The 13925-nt window shown below is 41.8% G+C and overlaps 1 protein-coding gene across 4 annotated transcripts in view; it reads right to left on the bottom strand.

The window, feature by feature from the left end:
- HUNK (hormonally up-regulated Neu-associated kinase) overlaps window positions 1-13925 on the bottom strand; it is a 61014-nt gene that overhangs the window by 17745 nt on the left and 29344 nt on the right. For 3 of the 4 annotated variants that reach the window (XM_033011260.2, XM_042788455.1, XM_042788456.1), the window contains exons 3-6: window positions 11991-12046; window positions 6274-6409; window positions 4323-4450; window positions 1813-1956 (exon numbers count right to left, since the gene is read on the bottom strand). In XM_033011260.2, the coding sequence (XP_032867151.1) occupies window positions 1813-1956; window positions 4323-4450; window positions 6274-6409; window positions 11991-12046 (464 nt within the window). The remainder of the gene's footprint in view (window positions 1-1812; window positions 1957-4322; window positions 4451-6273; window positions 6410-11990; window positions 12047-13925) is intronic. The other variant, XM_042788457.1, reaches the window with a different exon arrangement.

The following is a 13925-nucleotide window of genomic DNA, read 5'->3' on the forward strand; positions in this document are numbered from 1 at the left end:
TAAGCTGCAGTACAGCCTTGCCAACACAGCTAAACTTCAGCTCAGCACAGGCAAAACAAACCCTTTAAAGGCTTGTGTTACAAAGCAGATCGAACTGGACGTGCTAACACCTCAGTGATAGAAAACCGCGAAATTATGGGCCGGTCTTCCCATTCGGCTTCACAGGCGTTTGGTCTCACCGCCGCGGCACGCTCGCTCAGCACCATGCCATCCCCTACTCTGAAGCAGAGCAGCCACGATGTGTCTTCTCCACCAGCAATGCAGTGAAAGCTTCGTGAATCTCACATGCAATTTAAGGAGAATAGTATGCCTGCTGGTGAGGCCACGATGTCCTCACCGGCAAAGGGCATGAACGTTAACTGAGGCACAGCGCCATGTTCTCCTCTATGGGGCTGCTGCCCTCCACCGTGTTTGCCTGGTTGTCCTCCTGAGCATTTGTATTTCCCCAAGCCCACACACATAACCCCCCACCCGCAGTACTGGACAGGATGGGTCAGGGCAGAGGATGAGGAAGGGAGGATTTCTCCTCAAGCAAATCAGGGCTAAACCTGATGGGAGCCAGCTCCTAACAGCTTGGGTAACCCCAGCATTCAACATCCTGCAAAAATCAAATATCAGCTGGAGACAGCCCTGAGAGGCTATCCATTTTGATGCAGGCCTACTGTTAAGAAGCTTATATGTGGGAGAGAATGAGTTACGATTATGTATTTACTGGTCCGACTAGGCATTGGCTGTTTTTTTTCTAAGCTCTCTCTTCACAAATTGGTGATTTATGTGAAATACTTTACTTAAATCTCTTCAACATTTTTGTTATTTTCCTACAACAGCAATATTGCGGAAGCAGCAGGAAAAGCCTACATCCAAGTTCATAAACCCAAGTGCCCCCCCCCGTCACGCCTCTCGGGCACAAAATCCCCCATTATGGCAAACAACAAACCCCTTCTTCTTCCATTTTATCTCCTCTCTCTCCAGTACTTCCCCCATCTCTGTGTTAGAAACCGCATGCATCCCATGGGTTCAGAGCAAAATCTACCCAAATCAACACTCTCCCCATCCATCACTACCATCCTCAGTCCCCAAACCAGCTCATGTCTCCTTAAAAATGTTACTTTTTTGTTTTTCCCTTGGCAAAAGGCAGACTAATTAAATGAAGTTTGTGAAGTATCACAGAGACCAACGGATCCAGACCAGGAGAAACTAACTCTGGAGAGAAGATCCCCCCTGGGATGCTTTCTGACTGGCCAGACCCGGGTGACACTGAGATGAGTACCAGCACCTTGGCTGATTTGAGCTGTCAGACAGTATGAGGAGGAGAGAAGCCTTTTCCAGTTAGCTGTGTGGCTATGGGACAGCAAAATCAGTCCCCCAGGGAGCAATCACGAAGTTGCCCACTCGATTTTTGGACCCACTGTGTCTGAAGCCATTTTTCCTACTGCACCAAGTAGGCTGGTGAACAAAGGGTGCTGTGAACCACCCCACCAGGGCCTCGTTACGTGAGGCCTCATTTACGATAAGCTTGAGGACAGCACTTATCTGCTTAGCTGGTGACCTGCACTTGGTGGAATTTTGTTCCCATTGTGTAATTTTGGGGCAAACTTTGTTCTTTTGACAAATAAGAGACCAGCATCATGAAAAACTACATTTCTCTCTTAAATTCCTTGAGCATACCAAGCTCAGTGATGACCAGAGCATGCTTCAGGTGGGGATTACAAGACCTCTGCTGTCTTCACGTTCCTTGTTCTTAATGAAACCAACTTAGTGTCTTGTTCACACTGTGAGGGTGTGCCTGGTTATAATCAGGTATACAGGTACCGCTTACAAAACCGTCCAGAGAAAATGCCATTTCACATGAGGTCATTTCCCAAGCCACGAGCGAGCTCCACCTCATAAAATCCTTCCTCCGAACTACAGGCATGGATAGACGATGGCTTTTCTTCTTGTCTGCAATCCATTTCTCTGTTCCAGAAGGAAGACCACGAGCATACAGAAGCGGTGAATTGAGAAAAAAAAAGGAATATGTGCAAGGTGAATACCAACTTCCTGAGCAACTGAACTCTGCTCACCTAAAATCAATAATCAGATAGCTGTGTTGTTTAAGAAGCTTAATGAAAAATGGTTTCCTAAATGGGAAAATCAAACGCTACCTCCAAATTTTCCCTGTTGCTACACAGTTGCTTTGGGCACTCACAGTCACCCAACAGTTTAACTAACACATATAAAATATACACTTTCTCAGTGATAAGACTGGCTACTTTTATGTTGGGACTGTATGTTCAGTAACTGTGAAATTAAATATTGAAAGACAATGTACCGAACAAGCAAAACAGACTCCTGCAAAAAATCTCTGCTCTATATATGAGTTTACAGAAAAAGAAAGCCCTATTAAAGAAAAACATCCATAAACCCAAGAAGTTAGCGAACACAATAATTCTCAGAGCAGATGAGCAGAGTTTCTACCTGCTGATCCAAACCCTAACCACGGCAAGAAAAAAAACGTCATCTTAAATCACAGTCTGCCATGTCAGTGAACGCACAAGGCCGTTGACTTAGATCAAGAACCAGTGTGTACCTTTGTTCACAGTGAGTAAAGGTTAACACGTTTAAATCTATTCCATTAATTTGCCGGCATGTCTGAAAGTTCAAGCTGCTATAGTTCTCACAGGACAAACAAAATACCATTTTCACTGGAGACCATAGTGTCAGTGAGCTACAAATGCTACAGAGACGCATTTGTGAGAAAATTTGATCTCCATTATAAAATGGTAGAATGAATGAAACAGTAAAATGAAACCTGTCAAAAGCAATGCTAACTTTTTTGCTACCCAAGGTCTGGTCCTCTTCAGGCCTTTCATGGGTGATTCAGCCTTTAACACATGAGTTGTCCCGGTGAAGTCAGTGAAATCTCCCACTTAAAGATGATTGAAATAAAACGATGATGGGGGAACAGTCCACTGGTTCAAAGACACTACACAGCCATCATATAACTGTTCTTTATTAGTAAAAGCCTCACTCTGGGAGTTACATTTGGTAAATTTTTTGCCCAACTTGGAAAATGTTTCCTATGACATTGTAAGTCCCTGAATTCAAGAGTAACTTTGTAATTGATGCAGCATTTGGCAGCTAGATCAGTACAGCATAAAGCAGTCAGTATAATCTTTCTTTTAATTTACTCAGTGGGGCTTTAGAGCGTGTGCTAGAACATTAAAATAGCCATTTTGTGCAACTGAATCCTAACAGGAAGTCTCTAGAATGGAAATACCAAATACTCTAATTGCGTCAAATAGATGGCAAGACTTGCAGCATCCCAGCTCACTTATAAACCTACCACTTTACAACATGCCAGCAATATGAACTGCTGGCAGGAAAAGTGTACTTCATACAGATGCTGAATGAACAAGGAACAACATGCTCCACTTGATCCATGGATAACCTGTGTGAGAAAACCCTTAACTACCTACTTCTTCCATATGCAGGTAAACCCGTACTTGGGAGATTTCATCTTGTGACACAACTTCCAAGGGCTTTTTCTTATACCCTGTAACAATGGTTGCCATCCTTAGTGTACTGAGTGAAATGTATGCTATGTTACCCTTTTTCTATTCGCAATCTTTTAATTTTATTGAATGTCCCTTGTAAACAGGCTGCCAGATAAGAAGAACAGAAGCTGTCCACGAACAACAAATTTAGCATACAAAAATAAAACCCAACTACAAAACAGAGTTTGTTCCAAATGCTGAGAACGGTCTTGCTATAAGCTGAAAAATGATTCTGTTGCCTAGTGACATGGCTCTGAAGCAGGAGTTAATATTTCTAATACTAATACATCAACAATTTTGCATTTTGTGAACACACAAAGGTTATCAAAGGTCACTGTACCAAAATAACTTTCTGTGTGCATGTCATTATTTCATAATAAATGTGAGGTCATTTGAGGTAGCTTATCAGTCAACCCTAATCGTGATAATGCCCAGGAATCTGTTATTCCAAATTAATGTGTTCATGTATCCATACCTTACACTAAAATCATCTGAATGTGCAAAAATGACCAACTACTCTAGAAAAGCAATTTCACAGAATTTCACAGGTTTATTCTTCTCTCATATTCAGCACAACTTGGCATTTCTTCAGCTTACATACAGAAGTCAAAGCAAAAGGAGTTCTATTACAGCAACTCCTGCAGATCTTTTGGAGGCTAAAATGAAAAAAAGAGTATTTTTCACAATTAGCATGCCATGTCAGTAGCATGACTCACAATCCAGAATTCAATTAAATGGTTCTGACCAACTGGATATGAACAGGTCTCAGCACACCCCCTTGATTACCTGTAGAGAGCTGGGTGGGAAAAGGGTTCATTTCTTTATCCACCATTTTCTGATATAAAGCTCTCAAGCTGAATGGCTCCACGGTAAAAGGTAATGTTCCAGTCAACATTGCGTACATGTTCACCCCACTGAAATAAAACATAGAGAAAAAGAAACCAAAATGATGAGGAACAAGGAAAAACTTAGGCTAAGGTTTTAGTGACTGTACTTGATCTTTAATGTCTGACAGCTACTAAAAAAGACCAAAAAAAGCTCTCTCTCCTGTTGCGTACAATGATTTGGGCAAGAATTCCCAGAGTTTTGCTCACGGAGGGTCACACAATGTGTAGGACATAAGCTGGGAGCCACAGAACAGAGCCCAGCTCTTAGGCAACTCCTCAGCTAAATGCCACGCCACAATTAAGTCTTTCCTCAGGCTGCATAAACATGCTGCAGTTGGAGACCTTGTCCTGGTGCTGCCCTGGGTGTGGAATGACTGCCTGCACCAACGGGGACATTGCAGGTCCTGGTTCAGCACGGAATGGTGACCTCCATGCCCTCTGGTGCAGTCCAGAGCTTAGGTGTGAACAATTAATTTTTCAGAGCAGAAAACTTACTGCTTGTTTAAGCACAAGCAAAGTCAGCAATGAAAAGTGGGTTGGGTACTCTTGTTCTTTTTCCTCTTAAAAGGACTTTAAATTCAATTTGACTGGAATTCCTCCCTTTTGGGAATTTGTTTCCCTGGTCTGCTGAATACATGCATGCGAACAGAAAAAAACTAAACCTGTATGATGTCATGAACTGTGATCACAGACACCATTTGTTCAGGTATGAGGAAGGGTAGGAGTTAATGACATTTTCTTTCTTTATTAAAAAGAAAAAAAGAGCAGAACATTATTACTGGAGAAGTTTAAATGATTTACAAGAATGACTGTGCTCTGTTTGCCTGCATTTCTCAGGGCTGGTACTCTCAACTTGATGTGGACAGATGGCCCACTGCTGGAGTGAGAAATTCAGTAGCCATACAGTGATCTAGGTGTGGGTCTCCTCGGAGGACAGACTGCAAATGAGGCTTCAGCAGGGGAAGTTCTAAGAGTCTTGAGGAACAACAGAGTACCCACTGGATCAAACTGAGAGATGAATTTGACCCAGGTGCTAGTCTCATATATAAATGATGGCCAATCTGTTTTAGCACTAGTAGTACTCATACCATGCTTTACGTCTTCCAAGCATTCCAAATACTTCAACTTGGGAATTGTCATAATTCTGTTATTTCATTGAATGCCCGTTGAGGGAAAATCTATTGATACTAAAGCAAAAGCTAAAACTCAACTGACTTCAGTTAATTCCTCTCCAGGATTGGTAAGTATAACTGACACCATGTCCATGGCCAACAGGAGGGCAGTGGGAGGTGCACAGTCTAAAACCATACTGCAGACAAATTAATTGACTCCAAACCATCTTTCTGGCTTCCTCTACCTCTGGCATGGGGACTTCTGTCCTCTTGCCTGAACACTAGTAAGCTCACAAAGGCTCACAAGTTTTCTGGCCATTTTTGTTTCCCCTTTAATGACCATGGATTCAAAGTGATGACCTGACTCAATTTCACATTTCTCGTCGGACTTGACTGTGGATAGTGCATGGACCCCATGTGTATGATGGAGGATCCTTTGGGGAAAACTAAAAAAGCTGTTGGTCCTCTTGTGCCAAAGCCATGTCTTCTACTATGTCTGAACATCACTGACCAACAGTTGTGCTCTACTGCAATCCCTCCATGATATATGTTCTAGCAATCTATATACAGGTATGTAAAGATCTAATTCAAAACAAGGTATCTGTGCAACATAGTTCACAGAGTTACACTAATTAGTTTTTCTTGCTCAGAGTAGCCAAATACATTAATAATGTTTCACATTTCAGCAATGGTTAACAATGACAGTAATAACAATTATAAACTAGAGAAGTAACTTACATGGACCAAACATCTATTTTGGGCCCATATTTCTTCCTTGCCAGAAGTTCAGGGGCTGCATATGCTGGGCTCCCACACTGGGTGCTGAATGGATCAGAATAACCCAAGATGCCTGCACAGTTGCTCAATCCAAAGTCTGTGAAAGGCACAGAGACAGAGTTATGAAAGAGACAGATACAGTAAAACCATGCTAGAACACAAGGAAAAAAAACCACAATTTTCCAAAAGCTAAGCAATGAACTGACTAAGAAAAAAATCATCCACATGCAAAAATTTTACATAATTTGTTTCTCTGAGGTGCTAAATAACCAGAGATTTCCACAAACAATAAAAAAGTCTTAGAACGTGCAAAATTATCAATTTCATACACAAAGCTACTGTATTTCACTGGGAACTGTATGGCAACAACTGGAGTTGAGCTTGACCCAGGCACTGTGTGGCGAGCACAGGGCAGAAAGCCACCTCGGGCTGCCGTGGATTCCATACTGCTGCAGTATGCTACATAGAGGCCAAGTTTAAGTGGGACTTCTTCAACATTTTCCTCTAGATCACGTAAATGAGCCATCAGATGTAAGGCGGGCGGCGGGGGGGGGGCAGCTTTCTGGGACTGCTGTGGTGATGCAGAAACACACAGGGTTGCAGAGTCAGCATTTCAGCTCTTAAATAACACAGGGAGATCTTGGAGCAAGAAGGGGAATGTGCTGATTTGGCTCCTCCCTCCCTGGCTTCTGCCTTGAATTATTGTATTTCTGGCCCCTGGGTGTATCTGACACTGGCAATAATAACAAGGGACTGGCAAAGGCTGGCACCGTGAGCTGATCGGAGACAAGAGGCAGCCTCTCTGCACTGAAGGAGGTTGCAGTTTCCCAAGTGCTCTCAGCCAACTGAAGCCCAGGCTGGCGCCGAGAAGGGTGTTCCTGCAATCTCCCTCGTCTGCTCTAGTGCTGGCATGGCTGCAAGCTGAGCTGGGTTTAAGAAAGGGTCTTAAAAATTAAACCAAGCTGTTTTTAAGAAAGGGTCTTAAAAATTAAACCACTATGCAAGGAAAGAAAGGCAGACAGAGTTGCACCAGCAGCAGAAGCGGCTGGGGGCAACGTGCAAGCCAACCCTGTCTAGTGGTTGCCCATGCGTGGCTTGGGAGAAAGCAATTATGAAACCACTGCCTGAGAGGGCAGTGAGTAGAGGTTGAAGAGGGTCTTGAAAGTGAAGCCAAACAACTTGATGTGATAAGGGGAGGAAGCAAGACAAGCTTGCAAGGAGGAGGATGACGTAGGCAAAACTGACGGGCTAGGAGAATGGCCTTTGCTGCAGGGCGACATATCAAGCAGCAGAGGATCTGGAGAGGTCACAATCAAAGTTGTCTGCAATTATTAGTAACTTGTTACTGATGACAGCTGCAACACAAAAATACAACTATTAAGAACACTGACATCTGTTTCGTTCCTTTCTTTTTTTTTGATCTTCTTATAAATTCCCAGAATGCATGCATATTTAAAATTAAAGCTGTCTTAGACATAAATGAGGCACTCAGAAGAAGCAGACCTCTGAATCCCCTTCCTATAGGTTTGCATCTTGCATCCACGTGTCTCATAAAACAGCAGCTTTCTGGTGTGCTCCCCACCTGCTTGGGTGAGCTAAAAGCATCACGTCTCACAGGTCAAATGTAGCAGGCAATTCTTGAGCCCATGCGATACCCTCTCTCCACAGTCATTAATCTGGATCTCTCTCCCTTATCTGTCTTCTTATTTGTGTAAGACTTGAAGTAACTGCCTGTCCTTTAGCTTTTACCCCATGTTAAATCTGGCTGAAATCAGACAGGAGTTCCTCAAGGTATTAGAAGTGCCCTGACAGGGTAGTCACATAAGCCTCGTTCCCTTACAAAACCAGGCAAAAAAATGATAATGGTTACAAAAAAATGCAATTATAAAGATGACTGTGTGAGCCGCAGTGCCCAACTGGCTGCACAGTGCTTTCCACTCGACTGGCTGTGTCTCTGAGAGCAAGACAAGCACAAGAGACAAGAATCACCATATTTAACATCTAAAGAGGCTCAAAGGGGTTTTGCTGGAGACCATTGTCAAAACTGAAGGGAGGATCAAGACAATTTCCTTGCCTCTGATGAAAAAAAAATTGTCTCTGGACACTGCTTAATCATCTCTGCTAGATATGTATTATCCCCAGGGCTTACACAAATACTTCCAAGGATCCATTTACTTAATTAGCGTATTTATTAGCTATGGCCCAAGATGAGTTATGGCAACTGTAAAATACTTTTTAAAACTCCTAGAAATAGTATCTCCACACAGTATTATTATGACAAATGCACATGGTCTTTGACCTACTGTGTCATACCACCTCAAAATTACTTGACTGTAATATAATGTTTTATGATCAAAGTATATAAGGGCTATATTCTGAGATGGTGTAAATCAGCATCCCTTTATCATTATCAATGGAGGTATACTCTAGTGAAGGTTTTCATTATCTTATTTGCTTAAACTATAAACACCTTATTCACTTTTTCCAGCTCATTCATTTAATCTAGACTGGTATATTCATATTCTTTTTTTCTAATGCCTGTTGAAATGCAAAATGCATAGAAACACATGCATATCGGGGACAGGGATTTTATCAAAAAAGAAACGGGAATATTTTTATTAACACTGTGGCAGCACATCGTGATCACTGTGTGATTTTTATTAAGGATGCACTGCTGATCTTGATAAGAACAGTATTACCACCAGCATTGATAATTTCACTGCCATTCCTGCCTCTGTCTTGGGCTTCCTTTCAATAAGCCGAGCTAATTACAGAATTCAGATCAAAGGCCATACTTGGTTTTCCAAAGTAAATATTATGACATGGAAACTCCACCACCCCCACTGTTCATACTATCAAAGTATCGCATTACACCACTACTCTTTAACGCCTCCAGGAAATCAACATTAAGTTATGGATATATGGCTATCTCTGAAGCTGTGACAGTCGGAATAGGGAAGGAGTTATGAAACAGCAGAAGCCTTAGCACCAAGAATGTGGACAAGTTTGACCAAGCAGAGCTCCACAGAACTCAGTACAGCCACGTATTGGCAGGGTCCTTTTGGTGTCATAGTTCCTTGAGCAGGACGTCAAGGACTTCACATGGGCCATGAGTGGCTTTTCATGGCATCTTTATTAGACACCTACCACCATGGGCTGGTAGGTGAAGAGAAGTGAATTATTTCCAGCATTTCCAAGCCTGATGTTCCTAGATTTGAGACTTAACAGACATCTAAGAATAAGTCCAGTTAACACAGCACAGGGAATTTTTCTAACAATGGTACCTAAGAACATATTATAAACCACCTTGTCACATAGCTAAAAAGAGTAACAAAAGCAAGATGCTATAAGCGGCTGGGTGAAGAAGGGGACTCAAGGGATTCAGTTCTCACTGAAATGCATGAAAAAGCAGGGATTTTCAGTGTCACTTCCTGGTACATTTTTAATCTTCATTTCACCTTTTCTTTTTCCTTTATGGTGGGTTTTCCTCATTTCACAGTTATTACAAGAGCAACATTAGGTACTAGTGTGTTTGCTGCTACACAAGACACGGAGACCAAGCTCCCCCCCCCAGAGCAGTTAATGTGAGCTGGTTTTGTAGCTTAAAGTCTCTTCTCCCAAGCATTAAAAGCAGCATATAATTCCTCAAAACATGTTCTTCACGCCCAAAGAACCTTCCTGGGCAGGACTATGTGATGACACAACTGATCCATCCCAGTTCTAGAAAGACAGACTACATACAATATTGTACTAAGTGCTGAATGAGCTGAGCAAAGGAACAGGCAGGGAGGAGGAAGAGGAGTAAATTATCTGGTCTATAAATTATCTGGTCTGTTCCAGCAGCCGCAGATGGTGCTGGAAAATTTTCCTTGCCCTGGGAAACCCTGATGGCAATGGAAGGCTGTGCAGCAGTTCAAGCACTACTTCTGCTACCACCTGGAAAAGAAGTGATGGTGAGGAGGGGCTGCCCAGGGACCTGAGGCCAGTTTCTGCAGCCCCCACTCCAGCTTTGCCCGCAAGCGTAGCAGACAAAGCATGAAGAACAGAGGCACTGCTTCTTCAGGGTGAACAACCAGAGATCACCAGCATTGCTAGAGAGATATGGCATGAGCCAACTGTGATACTAAATCTGTTTTTACTTACAGTAAAATTATTACAAATCAAACAACCTTTATTTCCCATAACATACCCAGTTGGACGGTAGGATTTAATTGCTTTGTTTTAAAATACATACTGTGTACAATCTGCTTTGCTTAAAACATCAGGCTGCGGACCTGAGAACAATTTATTTCAACACTAGCGAGGCTATGGAATATCGAACTGACTTCTCCATTCTTCCCACACCACCCACTGTGAGGAGACCTTTCTATGCAACTGAAGCAAATGAAACGCAGGAACAGTTCTGAAGTAATTTTTTAGCATGCGAGTTTTAATTGTACACGTCATCTGATTAGGTCTGGGTTTGGATGTCAAGTTCACATACTTTTTTGTAATCAAACATCCAATAACAGGAAAGTTATAGAAATTCTTTAAATCAGATGTTCATATAGTGCTGTTGCAAACCATCTGGTCTCACTTATCTGCTAAATCAAGATAATGGGTGGTATCCATCATTACTGATGAATGATTCATGGTAACATATCGGTATCCTCTTGACCCGTAGCTGAGGTAATGCAGAGTTCTCTTTTGCTGTTATTTTTCCAGAGTCAGTTGATTCACTACAGAGTAATGACTTAAAGTCGGGGTAATATTTCCAAAGACTGAATTCCCTAAGTAAACTCTGAATATTTCAGATTTCATTAACCATCCTCCTCTTGTTTGTTTGGAGATGCATGTGCTTTATACATTACAGTGAGTGTCCATTTGACCTGAATGTTAAGTGTTTTTCATCACTCTTCACATCATGAAACCTTTCAAAGAAAGTCAGTCAGTTGAGTTTTTATGTCTGCAACCACAGACACTGCTGTTGGCAAAAGTGTAGGCATGAAGATAAGTATAAACAGATGTTTGGGGTTTATCTTACGAAGGGAATATTTTATTTTCAATGCCCACATTAACATTAATGGGAGTTAGGCAAAGGCAGTGAGAGACTATACCCGCTGATGATTTATCTAAAATGTCTGCACAACTTGAATGAATCAAGCGTTGCATACAACTGATACTCAAATACAATCAAGACTCTATCATTGATCTTTTTTATTTTTTAACAGCCCTCTAAACCAAATTCATATTGGGTGCTGGAAGCAAACTTAACAAATATAAATATAGGACCAAATTTTGCCAGCTGCTAAAAATGCATGCAACTCCCACTGACTTCAGTGGAAGCATATGCATATGGGGGCAGAATCCAACCCTTAGTAAATATGAAATTATCAAGATAATAAAATAAATTACTTCTGTGGTGTCAATTCTTTAATTCTTTACAAAGTTCCCAATTTGAATATGAAAGCTATTGGTTAAAAGATGTAGGATTATTCCCATACCCGGTTAAAGCTGAATTATTTGGAACATTTTTTTCACAAGATGCTGTCAGGAACAGCTTGATTGCTATCTATACTCTCTCAGCTCCTCTCTGCAGCAACATTAGCAGTTGTCACATGAAGGATTATGAAGTCTCAGAAACTCTCTTTATAAAACTACCAATTTTAATTACTGGAATTGCCAAACTGGTTTCATACCAATAAGCTTGATATTGTTGTCTTCATCTAGCAACAGATTTTCTATCTTCAAGTCTCTGAAAGAAATAAAATATTTTGAGTGAGCCTCCAAAATGATGAAGCAGCTTCTCATCACTCTTATCAGTGTATTTACAAGATTCATATATAATAACGCATGTAATGAAAGCAGCACACACAGTTCCACATTCAAAGCAGAAAGCCCCATGCATTGTCTCCTCTCCAAAATTACCAGTGCCTCCATATCCCATTTCACACCTATTCTTCAGGCACAAAATGACTTTAAACACATTTGTCAACATCCTGTAATTAATCAGGTTCTTCAAATTTCTCACATACTTAGAAGTTTGTAGAAATCTTATACACCGGAAACATTTCAAATATATGATTTTGGAACTGGAGGTCACTTTTGCATTATTCTTCACAACCAAAGGCTCTTCACTGGCCACAGCTGAAGAATAAACCTTCTTCTGCAGAGATGTGAGGAGTCAAACATCTGTCCTCTGCTACTGTCTACAAGGGGGAACAGAATCAACATTCCCTGGGGATGAAGCATCCAAACTCCTTATAGAGGTGGTCAGCATTGGCACTCCCACATGCTAGAAGTGAAAGCTGAGGCTGAGGGATTGAAATGACTTGCCCAATGCCATCCAGAAGGCCAGTAACAAAGTCGAGAGAAGATGCCACACAAGTCTTCTGAGTGCCACATTAGTGCTATCTCCACCATGGCACCCTGCCTGACCCCACAGAGCCACTGCACAGATCAGGGCCTGGACCAGTTTTGAGAGAGAGAGGACGAAATGAAAGCGGTCTCCTTCTACGAGATGACCCACCCTTCTTCTGATATGTACCTCAGCGCATTGTTCACTTTACATGTGCCCTTTCGTCACTTAAGAACAGAGTTAAGCTTTCCTAAACCATGTTCTACCTATGAAAAATATCACAGAGATCACCCCCAAACGCACACAAAAAAAAACCAAAACCCCAAACTCTACAGACTAACCATTAAGTATAGTATAATAAGAAAAAATCATTTAGGTTGCTACACAACTTGTCCAGGACTTCTAGCAGTTGGCTGTGTCTTTATCACAAGAATTCTTCCCCCATCCAGACATAAAATGTTTCTAACAATCAGCATGCCAGGATAGCAATAGCTCAGATGGGCAGCGATGCTTCTCCCAGCATGCTTCAGAAAAATCTGGATAATTAAGTCATCAGCTATAATTATGGGAAGTCAGTGACATCCATGGTATTTTGCCTTTGTAAGGCAAATGGAGTAATGAAGGATGCCTCTATTGCAGATGAAGATATAAGGCTTTATAAAATAAGACAAGTAAACCAACCAAACCAAACAAAGTACTTCCACAAGAAATCATCTGGGAAAGAAAGAAAAATAGCTGCGGCCAACTCCAAGCCTTTTTTAAAATGTTCCTCTCCATTTCATTTTATGCCCATGCTGTGTTTCAAATAAACCCAAGGCAGAAGAGTACTTGCAGGTAGGGTGCCACTCACTTCATCAATACAACCACAAGGATCTTCTCAAAACAGATGTTTCTACACCCCACTGAGCATTTATTGCAGATTTTCCTTGCTTCACGTGTGAAAAGAAATAGGGGAAAACCTATATAAATCTACCGAAGGAGAGCATTTTGCAAATTTCAGGTATTCAGGGGCGATATCCAGGCTTTCCTAGAGCGTCCAGCTGAACACTTCCCGAGGAGAGGACTGCCTTGTGCACCAGCCCTTTTCTCAGAGAAGCAATGTAACTCAGTCAATAAATTACCAGCCCAAGAGACAGGAGGAGGGGATTATGTTCCCTCTTCTGGCAACAACCCCGTGTGTTAACTGGAGGAAACCATCCATGTTAAAAGCGACAGCTAACTTCATCTACCACAACAGAGGTGTAACCACACTTGACCGTGTTTTGACCAAGACCCA

This window comes from Tyto alba, unplaced genomic scaffold, assembly GCF_018691265.1.
Source record: "Tyto alba isolate M040663 unplaced genomic scaffold, T.alba_DEE_v4.0 Super-Scaffold_14, whole genome shotgun sequence".
NCBI classification, from domain to species: Eukaryota; Metazoa; Chordata; class Aves; order Strigiformes; family Tytonidae; genus Tyto; species Tyto alba.